General features: G+C 36.1%; 1 protein-coding gene across 4 annotated transcripts in view; it reads right to left on the minus strand.

Moving 5' to 3' along the window:
• BMP2K (BMP2 inducible kinase) overlaps positions 1–18,588 on the minus strand; it is a 116,573-nt gene that overhangs the window by 41,171 nt on the left and 56,814 nt on the right. For 2 of the 4 annotated variants that reach the window (XM_032882646.1, XM_032882509.1), the window contains exons 4-7: positions 17,002–17,144; positions 14,648–14,769; positions 12,420–12,501; positions 8,310–8,442 (exon numbers count right to left, since the gene is read on the minus strand). In XM_032882646.1, the coding sequence (XP_032738537.1) occupies positions 8,310–8,442; positions 12,420–12,501; positions 14,648–14,769; positions 17,002–17,144 (480 nt within the window). The remainder of the gene's footprint in view (positions 1–8,309; positions 8,443–12,419; positions 12,502–14,647; positions 14,770–17,001; positions 17,145–18,588) is intronic. The other 2 variants (XM_032882569.1, XM_032882717.1) reach the window with 2 other exon arrangements.

An 18,588-nucleotide genomic window follows, 5' to 3' on the forward strand; every position in this document is an offset into this window, starting at 1 on the left:
AGGCTGAAATCCATAGGAAGAACATGGCTATATTTTTATCTCTGAATATTTTTATAGTGGATATTACCAGCCATTAAAAAAGAAAAAAAGGAAAAGAACTCAATAAGACACCTTGAAGCATTTAATTTAAATAATATAACTTCCCAAACTGTCCGAGAGGACTGTACATTGCAAAATGTACTCCTCGATAACTAAACAATATAATCTGAAGTACAGAGGGATCAGCTCTAATTCAGCTAAACACTGAGACACATCTGCCAAGAATGACAACTTCAGTTTTTAAGTAGTTTGCCCATTTTCTCTCATAATAATTAAACCTCAAGTCTAGTGTTCTATTAACTCCGACTTCAAAGACAATAAAACCATATCGCCCATGAAAATATGCTCCTGAAAGAATGGATTAAGAAATACATGTGTCGGGGGGCCTGGGTGGCTCAGTGGGTTAAGCCGCTGCCTTCGGCTCAGGTCATGATCTCAGGGTCCTGGGATCGAGCCCCGCATCGGGCTCTCTGCTCAGCAGGGAGCCTGCTTCCCCCTCACTCTCTCACTGCCTGCCTCTCCAGCTACTTGTGATCTCTGTCTGTCAAATAAATAAATAAAATCTTTAAAAAAAAAAAAAGAAATACATGTGTCTAGTTCATCCAAAAGTGTTTAAATTCATTTAAAAAAAAAAAAAGGCAGGGAAGTTAGAATACACCCTTGTTTACCCAATTTAAAGTGATCATGTGAATCATCATCAGACAGTCCCACTGACCTTGATTCTACTGAAAATGTAAGATCAACTTTTAAAACATTGGCCGCATAGAAATGAAAGGCTATTTCTCTGCTCCTAATTGTGTGAATCTTTCTGTTGATACAAACACCACTTCCATAACCCAAGAATGTCTCATAACAAAATGTCTCAGCACTGAAGGTAGTGTATAATTAAACCACCATGCTATTTCCAACTAAGGTATCAGACATAGCTTATTAGAAAACACTTGTGGGGCACCTAGGTGGCTCAGTCGGCCTTCGGCTCAGGGTCCTGGGATGGAGCCCAGCATTGGGCTCCCTGCTCAGCAGGGAATCACTTCTCCCTCTCCCTCCCACCTATCCACCCCTGCTCAGGCTCCTGGGCATGCACGGTCTCAAACAAAATCTTTTAAAAAAATAAAAATTGAAACATTTGCCCAAGGCAGCTGAAATGGTTACATTTGTAACTAATTGTACAGGAAAGTAAAACATCCATGCCTATTCCAACAGAAAGAGCTGTTAAAGGGGCTGCTGCCCACTGTAGCAGTGACCAAGTTAAAATTAGTTTCACTAAGGACTTACACCAAAAGTTACATAAAGGGGTTCCCATTGAAGTTATACAAAATGAAAGATCCATCCCTGGGCCTAAGTAAAAGCCAAACCAGCCTCTCTGATAGCTCAACAAATTTAATAGGAAAATACTTTGAACAGAGGTCTTAAAGAATTTTTCTGCTTAAAATGTTGTTAAATTGTTTTCCTTTCATGAAGAACTTTTTCCCTCCCAAAGACTTCTATTTATTACTATCCTTACAGTAATACACCTAAAAAGAGAACACCTACTCTAATTTTACAACTATCAATACTTTAAGCATTAACTTGTTATTTTTATCTGTTAGCCTGTGGAAATTATTACAGATCCCCCTCGACTTATGATGGGTTACATCCCAATAAACCCATTATAAATTAAAAATACTGTAAGTCAAAAATACATTTAATGAGCCTAACCTACCGAACGTAGGCTCGCCTACCTTGGACGCGCTCAGAACGCCCACCGTTAGCCTGAAGTTGCGCAAAATCATCAAACACGAAGTCCATTTTAAAGTATGAGTGCCGCATGTAACTTACTGAATACTGTACTTGAAATGGAAAACAAAGTGGCCGCATGGGCACAGAATGCTTGAAAGCATCATCGTTCACCCGTGAGATCAGGTGGTGACTGGGAGCTGCAGCGCAGCGCGGCCACCCGGCATCACGAGAGAGCATGCACTGCATGCCGCTAGCCGAGAAAAGATGAAAATTCAAGACTCAAAGTATGGTTTCAACTGCATGTGTACAGCTTTCGCATCATCGCAGAGTTGAAAAATCATAAGCAGAACCATCTGTATTAGAAACTTGCATGTTAAGTATATGGATCCTACATAACTCATTCTACAGACTGCTGGAATGAAACCAAATTTAATAGCCAGTAATGACAGTGTTCAATCATAAATAACCCAAACACTAAAATGGCACTACCAATATGCCCGGTTAGTGTATCTGGGGGAGTCCTGCTAGCCCCCCAGACGTCATGGATCAGAGCCCTCTCTACACCTCCCCAAGAGGCAACCCAGCAGCAATGACTGGAAACCTCCAAGGAACTCCTCCCTTAGTCTCTGATTTCTTTCCAAAGGTACAGCAAAATGTCCGAGATTATTTTCAAAAATAACATAAAAAAGAGTGGGTGAGGCTATAGACGAAAAGACTGACCATGAGTTAGTAATCACTGGAGCTGGGGAACAGGTACACAATTCACTGAACTGTTCTGCCTCTATTTGTGTATTTCTTGCTTCCATAATAAATTTTAAATGTATTAAGCAAGTGAGTTCCTGGTTTCCCACAGAAAATAGGTATTAAAATAAATTTATTTACTATTAAAATGATAAGAAATAACAAGTCTTAGTGGGGATATGGAGAAAAGGAATCGTCTGGGCAGGGGGAGTGAGCATGCCAACTGGAAGAGCCACTCTGGAAAACAGTACGGAGGCTCTCGGAAACATTACAAGTGGAACTACCCTATCACCCAGCGAGTCCACTTCCGGGTATTTACCCAAAGTAAACAAAAACAGCTCAAAAAGGTATCTGCACGGGGTGTCCACGTAGCTCAGTGGATTAAGTGTCTGCCTTCAGCTCAGGTCATGATCCCAGGGTGCCCTGCATCGGGCTCCCTACTCAGTGGGGAGTCTGCTTCTCCCTCTCTCTTTGTCCATCCCCCACACTCATGTTCTTATTCTTTCTCTAATAAATAAATAAAATCTTAAAAAAAAAAAAAAGTATCTGCACACCTATGGTTAGTGCAGCATTATTTACTATAGAAGCAACCTAAGTGTCCACTGATGGGTGAATAAAGAAAATGTAAAACACACACACACACACACACACACACACACACACATTCACTCGCACTCTCTTATATTATTTGGCTATTAAAAAGAAAGAAAATCTTGTCATGGATGGACCTGAGGGCATTATGCTAAGTGAAATAAGACAAAGAAAGACAAATACTGTATGATCTCATTTATATATAGAGGGAGGAAGGAAGGGAGGGAGGCAGAAAGGAAGAGAGAAACGAACTCATAAATACAGAGAAGAGACCGGTGGTTGCCAGAGGTGAGGAAAGGGGAGGGGTGGGCAAAACGGGTGAAGGGTGAAGGTGGTCAAACAGTACCTTCCAGTTACAAAATAAGTAAGTTCTGGGGACGTACTGTACACAGCACAGTGACTGTAGTTAATAATACGGCATTGTATATTTGAAAGTTGCTAATAAGAGTCTTAAATGTTCTCGTCCCAGGGAGTGGTAGGTAAACTATGTGAGGTGATATATGTTACCTAGACGTATTGTGGTGATCATTTCACCATATATACATGCATCAAATCATTGCATTATACATCTGGAACTAATATAATATTGCATGTCAACTATATTTCAAGAAAAAAAATTAAGCCCAATAGATGAGTTGCAAAAAGCAAAGATACAGAACCACAAAGCAACTGAGTAGACCCAAAAGTAAGAAAAACAAAGCTCTTCCTGCTGTTTGTATAAATCACTGCACAAAGCAAGCAGTGAAAAAAAAACTTAGTAGTTACATTTAACAGTGTGTTCTTGAGCATCTAACTTACAGTAAGCCTTTGGTACAGCCACCATTAATCTGTAAGGCCAAGCTCTGCTTATGGTATCCAAAGAAATCTCTGAGGAAATACATTCTAATGAGTTTCTGAAAGTAAATGCCCTGCCCCTTACCCAGAAAATCAAAACTTCAGTTAACTAGGAAGAATTATAACAATGATATCAGCAGTAATGGTGGTTATTATAGTAGTCATGATGGTATTATTAAAGGCCATCTCTTACTGAACACATACACATGCTAAGAAGTATTTTTCATAATTCATTTAATTCTTACAATAACCTTTAAGAGGCAGGTACTTTGAATATGGTCAGTTTAAAAACGTGGTTAGGAAAAATGGAGGTGCCCAATGTTCTGTACCAAGTTAAGTGGCAGAGCAGATGTGAGCCCAGGCCCTCCGGCTCAAGGTTTTGTTCTTAACCTCTACAACATACTACCTTAACTACCTTACAACCCAGACGCTAAAAGGAAGGTAAGGCAGCCAGCCCTCTGTTCATTCATCGTAATATTCAGTAATCCCATTAGTTAAGCTTCTCATTCTCCTCTAAACACTCTGTAAGTTCTCTTCAACTCTTGGATCCATCATGAAAATCCTTCTCTCCTCATCCCTCAATTCACCTCCATTATTTGTCTACTGGAAAAGTTAACAGAAGCTCAGAAGAAAAATTCTGCACAACTGATTCTGCTACTTTTAAGAAGCAGGAAAACATAATGAAATTAATAGTTAAACTGAGATTTATTGGGGCACCTGGGTGACTCAGTGGGTTAACACCCCTGCCTTCTGCTCAGATCATGATCCCAGGATCCTGGAATGGAACCCCACATCGGGCTCTCTGCTCAGCAGGGAGCCTGCTTCCCCCTCTCTCTCTCTTCCTGCCTCTCTGCCTACTTGTGATCTCTGTCAAATAAATAAATAAAACCTTTAAAAAAAATTAGTTAAACTGAGATTTATGGACAATAGGTAATAATAATTACCCTTAACAAAATTGGTGATCATTGAAAGTATTTGCAAATTCTTATGTAATCACAAGCGATATAATTTTAACAAAGATCAGGCATAGCCATTTTCAAAAGTCCTGAGTCATAGAAAATAGATGCAAACAGCATTAGTAAAAGTGGTAATACTAAAAAGATAAATGTTTTCAATGCTTTATTTTATATTTTTTCATTTTGTTTATTACGTTCAATTAGCCAGCACAGACATCATTAGTTCTTGACGCAGTGTGTGGAGGCGACTACACCGCAGGAATAACTAACTGCCAATAAAGTATCTCACCTTCAAAACTATGAGAACAACTAGGCAATTTCCAATTTTCTGAATGTAGAATTATTTGAAAGCAATGAAGATTACTCATTATGTATTATAAAAACAGAGAGAGGGGTGCCTGGGTGACTCAGCTGTTAAGCATCTGCGTTTGGCTCAGGTCCTGACCCCAGGGTCCTGGGATCGAGCCCCACATCAGCCCCACTGCCCGGGGTTGGGCGGGGGGGGATCAGTTTTCTCCCTCTCCAGCTTCCCCTGGCTTGTGTTCCGTCTCTCACCGTCTCTCTCTGTCAAATAAATACACAAAATCTTTTTATGTTTTTTTGTTTTTGTTTTTTTAAAGCAGAGAGAGAAACCTAAGTGGGATGACAGGAAACAGGCAAGGTCACATATGAAAAAACATAAAGAATAAAATTGCAAAGAATCTAAGTGTTTTCTAAAAAACACTGCATTGTAGGTATGTTCTTGTTTAAAAAATCTCTACTTTGTTAAGCTTTTATTACTCAAGGCAATATTTAAAAAGTAAAATCCATAAAAACCCTTTCACAGGAAATAAAACACCAACATTTACTTGAATGCTTTTATTTTATTCGACTGTTTTGCTTGCCTCTCAGATATAAGTTCAAAGACATTAATAGATGGTCAAAATTATATTACCATTGATAAAAACTAAAAGCTACACATTTATTGAAAAATAAAGGAAGCATATGAAAAACAATTAAGCATCAACAAACTAGGTAGAGTCCAATCAGATCATAAAATTATCAAAAGTGTTTAACTTTTCCACCTTCCCATTACACACAAACACCCCTACACACATACACAGAGAGGGGGAAAAAAAAAAAAAACCTAACTCAAGAAAATAAGGTCTCATTACTATACGCAAATTAAATCACTAATCAGGGTATATACTGTCCAGTCTCTCATACAGCATTGCCCATTGAGAATATTCAGAGTTTCTATGACACTGAAAGGTCCCCAATAAAACCCTCAGTTCAACTGTAATAAAAACATTATACTCAGCAACAAAACTTTAGTCACTGTTACAGTGAATTACAAGGACCTCAATAAAAGGTTAAACTTCAATTAGCCAGAACACAAAACAGCCAAAATAAAACCCTCAATCTATTCTGGGAGCATGCCCATCAGAGTTCTATCATGCTTTTAATGCCCTAACTTCTGGACAATGAAGGAGTAAAGCAACTGAATAGAGGGGGTTATAGGTCTATGTTTATTCAGATACAATCTAAAGGTGTATTTGCTTTTTTAAAAAAACCACATTCTGTAAAATGGCAGGCTAAAAATAACAGGGATAATGGGAAAAACAGAGCTGGGTCAGACCCCTGAAAAACTATACAACGTTGTCAACCGGAGCACTGACAAAAACCGTAACGGGCACCTGGGAAGGTAATTTAACTGGAAGCTGCCACAAGGATACAAAAACACATCAAAATAAGGCTGGGAAGTGCTCAACCAGTAAAGATAAAAATGGAACTCTCAGCCAGCAGGGGTACTATCCAGGGGGCACCCGTTAGTAGGGAGCCACAGGAAATAAAGGTGGATCTCTCTGTGAAGAAGATCCCAGGTACAAACCCTGGTATATTTAATGCTCTCCAGTGAGAGCTAAAAGTCCTCACACCTGCAGGACAGAAGCAAAGCTTAGGGCTACTTGCTTTCCCCTATAAATTATACCACCACCTATCCTACCCGGTTACTCTGATTCCCTTTGCCTAGGAAAACAAATCCACATGAAGCCATGTAAGTTTGTGTTCAACTGACATACTTCTCCAATTTCAAACATGTTTGAGCAAATCCACATAAATAAAGAGGTTATTCTTTAAATAAGCTTGCAAAGCAAGTCTAGATACTGTTTTACCATCCATTTTCTCTTGACCACTTTTCTACTAGAGTGTTTATCCTTTTCTTTTTGATTTACATGAGCCTTACAGATTACAGAAGTTAGCCATTTCTCAAATGTGTTACAAATATCTTTTCCCAATTTATTATTTGACTTTATGTGGGGGTTAATAGGGGTTTTTTGGAAGGGGGTACTTTTAATGGCTTAAACCTATATGTAATGGATTCATCTTTTCTTTCCTAGTTTCTGAGGTCTAATACCTATAGACTACCCACTCCAATGTTATCAATAAATTCAAGCCTATTTTCTTCAAGTACCTTTAACTTTATTTTTAATATTCAGGTCTTTGATTTATTTGAATTTTTAGCATAAAGTCTGAGGTAGATTTTCAACTTGGTTTTTTTTGTCCAAAAATGCCTAATAATTTTTTGTACTTCCATCTAATTTTTCCCATTGAGTTGAATGGCCATATTTATAACACAAAACATCAACTACATTTAGATTAGCCCTCTTTTCTATTGCACTGATCTGTGTGGCTAGAGGCTATGACAGAGGATGTTTAAAATGCAAAAAACAGAGGAGACATGCTAGAAACATTTTAATTAAAACAATGCTGAGAGGTGCTGTTTAAATACTGCAGCTTCCTAATATTTTAATTCTAATATCTGATAGCCATCTTCCCCACCCTCAATCATCTTTTCAAGAAATTTTACCATGTATGAATATAAAAAATTAAATTATAACACCATCTAAAAGGAAGAAAAATCTCTTAACGGAGGCTAGAAGGAAAATGGAGGCATTCTTTTGGAGTCAGGGGCCCATAGGTCTACCCCTCCTTGATACTACACTTAGGTTGTTTTCCAATAAATGTTTTATAATCAATCAAGAATAACTATTTAAAAGGCTGGCCAAATAAGCTACAATCTATGACCGGTAACACTTTGATACAAAAGAGCAACAGATCTGGATATTTAGATTTCAAAGAACAAAGACTGAGTAATTAAATGTTTTACTCTAAGTTTTTCCAGAAATTCCAGCTTCCTTAATTACATAATCTCTATGTTCTACCAAAGCTTATCTAGGGGGCTTAAAAATATCCATGCACTAATCAGTAATACGCTGCTTTCATTCCTATAAAAGTCCTGTAAACATTTTTTCATGTTTTTCTTTACAATAGTTTCACAAAACTATAATACACGAAATCAGAAAACTAGGCTTAGGTAAAGAGATGTAAATAGCCCACCCTTAAGTAGAGTATCTTGTGATTTTTTCATAAATATTTCCAAGTACTTACTTATTAAGCAGTGTATATTCTGGGAGTAGCGAGAATTGTCTGGGATGGTGAAGCTGCCATCACAGATAGCAACCTGACTCTCACCAAAGGGAAGAGTGAAGAAACAAAGTTTATACAGTAAACACCCCAGCGCCTGCAAAACAAACAAGTATGAATATCATCAGAGCTCAAGTAACTGACCACAAGACAAACACAATCCCAGACCAAAATCTAAATGTTACTAAAAAAACAAAAGTCTAATGTTTCTAATACTGGATCACTCTTTTCGCAAATTACTGCTTAAACCAATTTATGTGCTTAATTTCTGAAAAGATATTTAACTGTATCACTCTCGTATTTTTCTATCACATCTGTGGTTAGTTGGCTGCATTAAAGCTATCATTGAATTCTAAATCATGAATGATATAACTAAAACTGGAATTAGCTGGCTCCCTTTGGGGAAAAAATTGTATTTTTATTTCCTTCACAAGGAAAAAAATATATTCAGCACAAAACTAGTATATAACCAACAAAGTAATCACAAGGCTTCTTCTAACAACCTTTTTTTAAAAAAACCACTGTAAAACGTTTTAAAATCCTGAGGTTCCAAATATGAGCTAGCCATCACAGTTAAATTTATCAGACAATCATCAATACAGTTTTATTGATTATTCACTAAACATGTCATTATTTCATATCATAAAAATGACATCTCTACTTTCACATATAACCCCAAAATTTTTATTCTAAACATACTCTTCATATTTGTACTTGGCTAATCTATAAGAAAATTCGCAAAGGAAGGGCTCTGTCTGCTTCACTTGCATGGCTTCATAGACAGCACAGCACCAATAAATCTGCTTGCTGACAATGAGGACAAAACACCCGAAAACAACACAAACTGCATTCTGAAAGCAGCGCTCCTAGCTACTGAGCTGCTAACAGCTCAAACCTAAGAAGCAGTAATGTTTTTTTTAAAAAAAGGGGGGGGCAGTAATAAAATGATTTTTGGCTCAAAAAATCATTATGTTGTTATAAAAAATAACACCTCAACCTTTAAGAGTGTAAAAGATATTTCTAATTCTAAAAAGACTGTAATAAAATTCTCCAATAGGCAGTATACAACTATATCAGGACTACTGAAATTTGGCCTTACTATATCAGCTCTCCTTTGTTGGATTTTCTCCACCCGTCAACTTAGCATGCTCAACTAACAAATACACTAAGTTTTATGACCGCCATGAAAATCATAATATGCAGAAACACCTTTGTAAGTTCAACAATATTTACAAAACGTTATTTTCAAAATAGCCTTCTAACAATAAAGGTTTAAAAGTTCTAGAAATTTCAGTTCTATAAGAGTAATTCTAGTAAGTTCAAAGCATTACTATGATTAATGAAATGGTAAAGATTCTGAATGGAAATAACCAGTCCCATGTCGCTTAAAAATATTTATAATGCTTTTCTCTGTAAGGGAGAGATTTTCAGCATTTATACAATAAATTGAGCTGTAGGGTTCCTTAGTAGCACTAAAAAAAAATTCTACCAATGGTGTAATATCTACATTAAATGACACCTTTCTCCTGCCCAGATGACAGTCAAATATAAGAGTTCTGCATCTTAGCCAATTTTATCTTATAAATCAAACCTTTAGTAATGTGTCGTCTGTTAGAGTGTTGCAGGAGTCCCCAAACAACAGTTTTAGATAGCAATGCCAGTATACTTAAAAAACATAAATCTGAAATGTAAAATGCTCTGCTTCACACAGTGTGAACACAACTAGGTGTCCTAATTTTTTCAAACCAAATGCATTTTCCTCCTTATCCCTCTGATGATGAGAATTGTTCAATAAACAGGAGGGAACACATGACCTGATTTTGGAAGCTAAGTATCATCATCTTTAATTTTCCTTATTAAAAGATAACATGAAGCATCTGTCACTGAATTTCCTAATACTTATAAAATTAACATTCTACTCAGGATGAAAATTACCTACAATGAAAAATTTCAAGCAAAAAAAAAAAAAAAAATTTTCCCAAAATATAAAGTGCTAAATGAATACTTTAACCTCAAATATTATAAGTCCCTGAATCGGTACTACCCTGAAATAGAATCAGAAATATAATTCTTAACCAGCATGAATTGAATATTTTTTCTGGATATTCTTTCCTTCACACCTAAAATGTTGTAACATACTTCTGCTGCACCTGAGCTAAGACAAGAAAAAAACAGCATCATGAAAATTAAAATTTTATTTGTATCTAGCATATAAACATAGATTCTATTTTCTATTATTTTTCTTCTCTTTCATTTTTGGGTAATCTCTCTGTATCCCCACAGCTATCCCCAGATATCCATTACAGAAATAATATCCCTATGCTAATCTGTAAATTGTATGAAGCTTAAATCTATCACAATTTAGTATGCTGCCTGGCACGCATACGAAGTCTGAAAGGTTTCCCTCGTTTTTTATTAAGATGCTGGGTAACATATCGCATGCTTAGAGACTACTTGCTTTTTTTCGATCAAGCCTTGATGATTTCCGAACTGTAGTTAAGCTCTGATGTCTGTTGTTTCCTCTGCTATTGAAATACTCTTAGGTGACATGGATTTCACCAGCCGTCATAAAATTCGGCTAGAGAAGATTTCCACAACCACCTCTTCTAATACCTTTTTATAATTTAAGATCTGATTGGATTTGCTGTGTATATTATACTATAAGCCATTTAATAAGTCAAATATTAATGCTGAGAAAAGCAAACTGAATTTGAATTACACAAGCTGGTGATCTACAAGCGGCTATCAAGTTAACTAAATCAAACTTACCCAAGGTTTGATTCAACTAGGCATATGGTTAAAAATTCAACTACCACAAGATTTAAGAATCACTGCTGCAAAAGCATATATTACAACAGATGAAAAGATATCAAAGATACTCTCTTATTATTACCTTGCAAACCCCTGTAAGGAGGAGGTCAGGAGAAAAGGACCAAGGAGATATTCATTTGGTTTCACATGTTAGGCTTTACTACTTTCTAAATATGTTCAAAAATAAAACAAACATGGCTTTTCTTGTAAACTCTAGAACTATTTCCAAAGGAATATTTTTCCTCCATCCCTAATACAGTTACTAGAGGTAGATATGACTAAATATTTATTGATTTAAATGAATTTACATTTAAAATAGAGTTTCTTGCTAGTTTTTCAAATACGGCCAAAATATATTTCCTTATGAAACAAGTTCTAAAGAAGTGTTGGCATTCTCACATAAAGTTCAATTATACAGAAACATGATCAATCTTAGTAACTCAACCCAGATACATAGTTAACCCTTGAACAACATGGGGTATAGAGGCACCAACCCTCCTATGCAGTTGAAAATCCACATTAACTTGACGCCTCCAGAAACTAATAATAACCTACTATTGACCAGAAGTCTTACCAATAACACAGTTAATTAACACACATATTGTAATATGTATTATATACTGTATTCTTACAATAACAGGTAACTTTTTCTTAACTTTTTCAGTATTTCTAGGCTATGTGGTTCATCTGCAAGTTTTTTCACTTCCAAAAAGTTTTCCAATATGTTTATTTTTAAAAACCTGCATATTAAGTGGACCCACACAGTTCAAACACATGTTGTTCAAGGGTCAACTGTATATGTTAAATGATAAGATCCTAATTTGTAGAAGTTAGACAATGGTATGATTTTAATTAGAGAAAAGTTTTACTCCTATTAGTTTCCATTAAAAAGATCCTAAAATACTTCTAAAAGCTACTTAAGAGTTATGACCAGCTGTTCCATTCCGTGATCAACCAAAACTATGTTCAATCAAAAAAATATTAACATTCTATATAATATAAATTCTAAAAAATACTGTGGTAGAAATGTTACATTATATGGAAGTCCTTTATTTACTTTTTTATACCTAAGCTTTCCAATTCATGATTAAGAAGATAAAATGTTCTATTTGTTTTCTTCTTCTGAATAAGCAGCTCTACTATTTATCACTTCTCTTCTACTTATTATGAAATACCTTTTGGGGGACAAAGGGATAATAATCAACTGAACTCAGATGTTTTTTTAATTTGGTTAGAGAAAATGTTAACCTTTCTTGGCCTTACCCAGATATCAGCCTTGGTGGTGATGGGTTTCCCTCCATAAAGGTTGATCATTTCAGGGGCTCTGTATGACAGAGTTGTATACCTGGCAGTAAATAAGTGAAATGGAGTGGAGATATAAAAATAAAAAAAGAAAAGAAAAAAAGAAAGAAAAAGATAGATACTACATTGTTTCTATATAAAATACTACAAAAACTTTTAGTTTCAATAACATTATATCGAAATAATATTTTCGAAAAGCTCAATAAAAGTCCATCAAGATTTAACAATACAAAGCATCTACATAAACATTTTTATTCAACAAGTGCAACAGCATGTCTAATTATATAAAAAATTTTCCTTAATAAAAAATCTTAAAGACAATGGATTGAAAATATAGTTTTCCTTGAATTTATTTTAAATAATATGCCTCTAAAATTATTCTTATCAGAATATTTTAGTCTATTAAAAGCAATATTGCTACCCTCTCAATAAATTAATTTATACGTTTATTAAGGAGTTTGTTTTTATGGCTCTAACATAATTCCTGGCACATAGTAGTCAATCTCCTTTAGGTTTATTTTTATCATTATTGTTTTAAAAGTAACCTAGTTGTCATAATCCTAATTACACTAATTAAGAACACTTCTAGAACTGTCATCATAAGCTACTTGGAATTAAAATATACTGTGAAAAAATAGTTACCAATATAAAAATTCTAAATCCATTATGAACAGAATATTTTAATGAAGTAGTACTCAATTTCACGGCAGGAATTATTAGGTAATGGAAGGACTTCCTATATCATAGGTAATTTAAGATCAGTTTTGAGTGTTGATGGGTTTTGTTTTATATGAAATATCTTAAGGTTCAACATTCTATCATCTTATGTTTTCAAAATCACCCTGACTGGTGAGACCCTACAGAGGAGCAACCGGAGAAACCAGAAGAGAAAGTGCATGAGGGCAGGGCTTCTGCTCACTGCCAAACTGCAGCACAACCACAGTGTCCCCTGCACTGGAGGCCCTGAACAAACGCCTTCAGCTGAACACACGGTTAGACCATTAACTCCTCAGCGGAGCCACGAAGCACAAGAGCCTCACAAGCCCGCGTTCATCACGACGGCCAGATTCCACTGCACCTGACGTCTCAACAGCAAGAACCGGAACTTTCAGCAACTCAGAGATCCTAAAGCAGGCATTATATATCACAACCCTTTAATTTTTATATTTATAGATATTTATATATATAAACAGATATATATATATATATATATATATATATATTTATGTAAACAGATACATATATATAGATCCCCAAGAAACCAATTCAGTAATCATTCTTGTGTTCCCAGGACATTTACATGTTAGTAAACATGTAAGGAGTTAAGTTCTACAGAACTTATATAATTACCGTAGGCTAAGTTTCCTGAGTAGCAATACACAGCCCAGAAACCCACGGTGTTGTACAAATGGGCCACAGTAAGATCAGCTCTCCTTGAGTCATTTCAAAATGTACATACACTGCAGTTCAAATGATAGCACTTAGTCTTAAACAACTGAGAATTTGTGAGGAAGTGAAGAAAGACAACTTAGAAAAGACAACGACACAGAAACTCCTATTCTCACAGATCTTTGGGCATTCTGTATCATTTTACTAAGGTAATCTAAGATTTACAAACAGTTCTATTGTCTAAAACTAGAAAACAGAAAAGTCAGGGAAAGGTACTTACAGATACTCTAGCAACCACAGAAAATACAAAATTAAGAAAACATAAAGCAGATATGACATATTTCTACCAGAGAGCTTTCTAATACACTATGACAAAGTAACATGTTTTCTACACAGTTTTCAATACATTAAAAAGTCAATCTTCCTCATTTTTAACATGAAGTAAAAACTTAGTTTTCAAATAATTGTCTTCCTAACAAGCAGAAATCCTCAGTATTAGTAAAAATATGGTTAACTGAACTCAACAATCACTTAAAACTCCCTTTAATGATTCCACAAATTACTACAGCTTAACAAACTTCTAGATCAATATATTTACAATGTACATGAAAACCTGTATGCATGGTAAAATATATTTTCTACTGAGCTAGAGCAGACATAAATTAGTCAATGCCTATAGCACAGAAATATTTTAAAGATATCTATAAATCGAGCACCTAAAAAATTTGTATTAGCAGAACTGGTCCACAGACTTAACTAAAATTCTCATGAGACAAAGCACAATAAAGATAGAAACTTACTTTTTAATTTCTTCTTCTACTAGATTAACTCCATCTTTTTGCGGATTAAGAAATTTATTCGTGGCACTGCCAAAGTCACAAAGTACATAGTTTCCACTATCATTCAACAAAATATTTTCTACCTTCAGAAAAAATAAATAATTAGTAGTATTTTCAAAGTGAAATTATATTTTTACAACCATGTTTTTACAAAATAAACATTGAAAGGTTTGTGCCATATATAAAGAGAGACTCAGGAGGTAATAAAATAAATTATGAGGAAGGACAAATGAATCAGACCAAAAATAAACTTGACTATGTCTACTATTCCTCTTACTAAGAACAGAGAAGTACTTTTCCCATCCCAGGATGATTTTTGCAGGGGCCAAGAAGCCTTAAATCCTCTTTAAACCTCTTCTATGAAAAAGAACTAGCAGCTGTCTAAGTCTATACTGCACCTCCATTTTTCTTTTTCTGACACTTCAGCTTATCTATAGACAAGTCATAAAAACAATTAAAATTCTGATTGACTACTAATTCCATTTTTTAAAAAGATTTTGTTTATTTATTTGACAGAGAGAAAGATAGCGAGAAAGGGAACACAAGCAGGGGGAGTGGGAGAGGGAGGAGCAGGCCTTGTACTGAGCAGGGAGCCTGATGCAAGGCTCAATCCCAGGACCCGGGATCACGACCCAAGCTGAAGGCAGGGACTTAATGACCGAGCCATCCAGGTGCCCCTCTAATTCCATTTTTATCTAAAATGTTCAACTAAAAAAAAAGTTTTGACTTTACGTGTTAAAGTCGTGCCAAATTATTAAGGAAAATACAAACACCGCATATTCAAAAGTACTGAAATGAACTACACTGGTTAACTAAATTAAAGGACAGAAGTCTGCACTCATGCATTTCAATCCTGGCTTAAATTTGTATCCTATTACTATAGGTTTCCCTAAATGACACTTTCATGGTTAACAACCTACATTTTTTTTTTAATTTTATTTATTTATTTGACAGAGAGAGATCACAAGTAGGCAGAGAGGCAGGCAGAGAGAGAGCGGGAACAGGCTTCCCACTGAGCAAAGAGCCTGACGTGGGGCTTGATCCCAGGACTCCGAGATCATGACCTGAGCCAAAGGGGACTCGATCCCAGGACCCCGAGATCATGACCTGAGCCGAAGGGGGCTCGATCCCGGAACCCTGGGATTATGACCTGAGCTGAAAGCAAAGGCTTTAACCCACTGAGCCACCCAGGTGCCCCAACAACCTGCATTTTAAATGACACCTTCTATTCTCTTGTATCTTAAGAGGATTTTATTATCACCTTGCATACATTTTGTATAATCAGTCAGAAATGGGATTCATTCCTTCATTAAATATTTATTGAGACCTTGGCTATGTGCCAGGCACCATTCTAAGTACTTGGATATATCACTACAGAAGAGAAAAATCCCTGCCCACATGGGAATTTACATTGTGGAAGAGAACAGAAAGTAAACAACAAGCACAATACATAAGTAAGTTATACAGCACCTTACGAGGTAACAAGTGATAATAAAGGGCAAGGCAGAGAGCAGGAATGTTAGGCTGTAACTGTAAATAAGACAGTGTAAGACAGAACCCACTGAGAGGGTTAATCTGAGCACACTTGAAGCAGGGTGAGAGTTTAGCCATGGGATATCTGGGCATACAGCATTTTGGGAAGAGAAATTTTTGAAATCTTAGTGTTTGTGGGCATCAAAGAAGACACCCATTGTTTTAAATGATATATTCAATGATATTTTGAGAAATGTGATACCAGGAATATTTAAATCGTTTGGGGACTTTTTCCAATGTAACAAGTGGGTACCCTATACAAGAGATCAGAGCCCAGAAAAAGCCAAGATGAAACGACCTTAAAGACAATCACCACCAAATTATAGTAAATTACAGAAAACTATAGTAAATTATAAATAAATGAGTAAAAAGACCCATTCAAGTTTGCCTCCAAAATCTCTGGAAAGCATCCTGATGCTTAATACGGATTACAGGAAATAGGAGGAGAGCTGAACTGGGAGAGAACAGTGTAGAAGGACATCAACCTGCATCACGGAAGTTCACATTTCTGTTCACAGGAAACCTTTTAAAAGCCCACTATGTAATACAGAAGCAGAGCAGAGGACACAACATCCCCTTCGACAGCCATACTAGAAGCCCTCAGGGTCATGGAAAGCACAGTTTCTATTCTACCGTCTTTACATGGCCTCAGGAAATACAGCCTGGGACAGAGAGACCCTTCTCAGTGCTGGTAAGAAAACCTAGTGTAGAGGAAGATAGTTCCAGACATTGCAATGCTAAAGTTTAAAATGTATTCATCCATAACAGTCTAAAATTCCTACCTTCAGATCCCGGTGAATTATTGGGGTCTTGCACTGATGCAATCTTGCGACAGCTTCGCAGGTATCACAGAGTATCTGCAGCACTTCCGCCTCCGTAAAACCTGTCTGCAGCTTCTTATTCATCTGATTGACTACCTGCCCGGCTAACCAAAACAGAAATTTTGAGAAGACATACTTTTAGTAAAAAAAAAAAAAAAAAAAGACTGCCATCAAGAAATTAAGAAATGCTTATATTGTCTCAGGTAATGGGGAACTGGCTTTTTCATAATGCTCATGTAAGGAGCCTTTCTGTACCATATCCTATTGATTCAGTGACATGCACTTTTTCATATTTTACATCTCTGGAATGAAAACATCTTAAAATAGATGCTACTGGTCATTTTTAAAGATTTTAACATCTCTGAAATCAAGATATACCTTATAATTGATGGCATCAAGGACCTGAAGAAACACTTCTTCAACACTGTGCTAGCCACTGGATAAACAGTGGTGAGCAAAAATGAGGTTTATATTATTATGGAATTTATAATCTAAAGGCACAGATAAACAATAAACCATATACAAATAAATACATATAATTATATACAATAAAGATAACATGAAAGGAACCTAAATTCAAATTGGTGAAGGCGGATGGGGAGGAGAGGGCGTCAGATGAGGTATGTCTGAGGAAGTAATACTTATGTTGAGACTGTAGGATGATTAGGAACCAACCAGGCCGAGATCTGTGAGAAAAAGCATGCTAGCAACAATAAGCAACATGTACAAATGCCTCCAGTATGGACAAGAGCTTAATAATCTTGAATAACTTGAAGCCAACGTAGGTATGGTCTACGAAGCTGAGAAGAGGTAAAGTGACACGAAACTGACAAGACAGCTATCCATCAGCCATATTTTGGATTTTATGTTGACAACCAGGGAAACCTCCTGTTCTACCTTTTTAAAGGATCTCCTTGATTATGGGGGAATCACAAGAGTAGAAGTGGAGAGACGGGTTAAGAGGCTTATGCTCTAATTCCGGTAAAAGACAACGGGCAGAATCACTTAACTAAACTCAACAGTCATACCAACAAGCCCTGAGAGGAGGGGTATATACTACATTTACCAAAATAATCAACAGTCTAATGACAATTCTAAGTTATTAAGGAAAAGCAACCATCATTTAAGAACACAATAAGAATGTAATTCATTCAGAAAGCATTCTAGTAAAACTAAGTCTGAGAATTTAAACCGGCAAACTTAAGTTAACTTGAAACTTGCCTTTAACAAGATTGGACAAATGAATTACCACTTTGTAATCTGCAGGAAGGTGCACACACTCCTGTTCCTTCTATTATCACTGTCTAAAGAGCATGCTACTATATTTTCTGAAACACATGGGTTTCTTTTTAAAATTTTAAAGCAGAAAAAATACCAAGTTCCACCTATCAGTCCCCAATTTTCAGGACAGTCAGGCACGTCCGCTGTGGTTTATTCAGCGCATCTCAAGACCGAGGCGCCTGACCCGGTGGCAACCCCTCCACACTTCTGCGTGTTAGACACGAACTTGTTTTAACCAAAAATTACACAGGATGGAAAGTATTTTAC

This window comes from Lontra canadensis, unplaced genomic scaffold (assembly GCF_010015895.1).
Source record: "Lontra canadensis isolate GAN:19392208 unplaced genomic scaffold, GSC_riverotter_1.0 scaffold1, whole genome shotgun sequence".
Lineage (NCBI taxonomy): Eukaryota > Metazoa > Chordata > Mammalia > Carnivora > Mustelidae > Lontra > Lontra canadensis.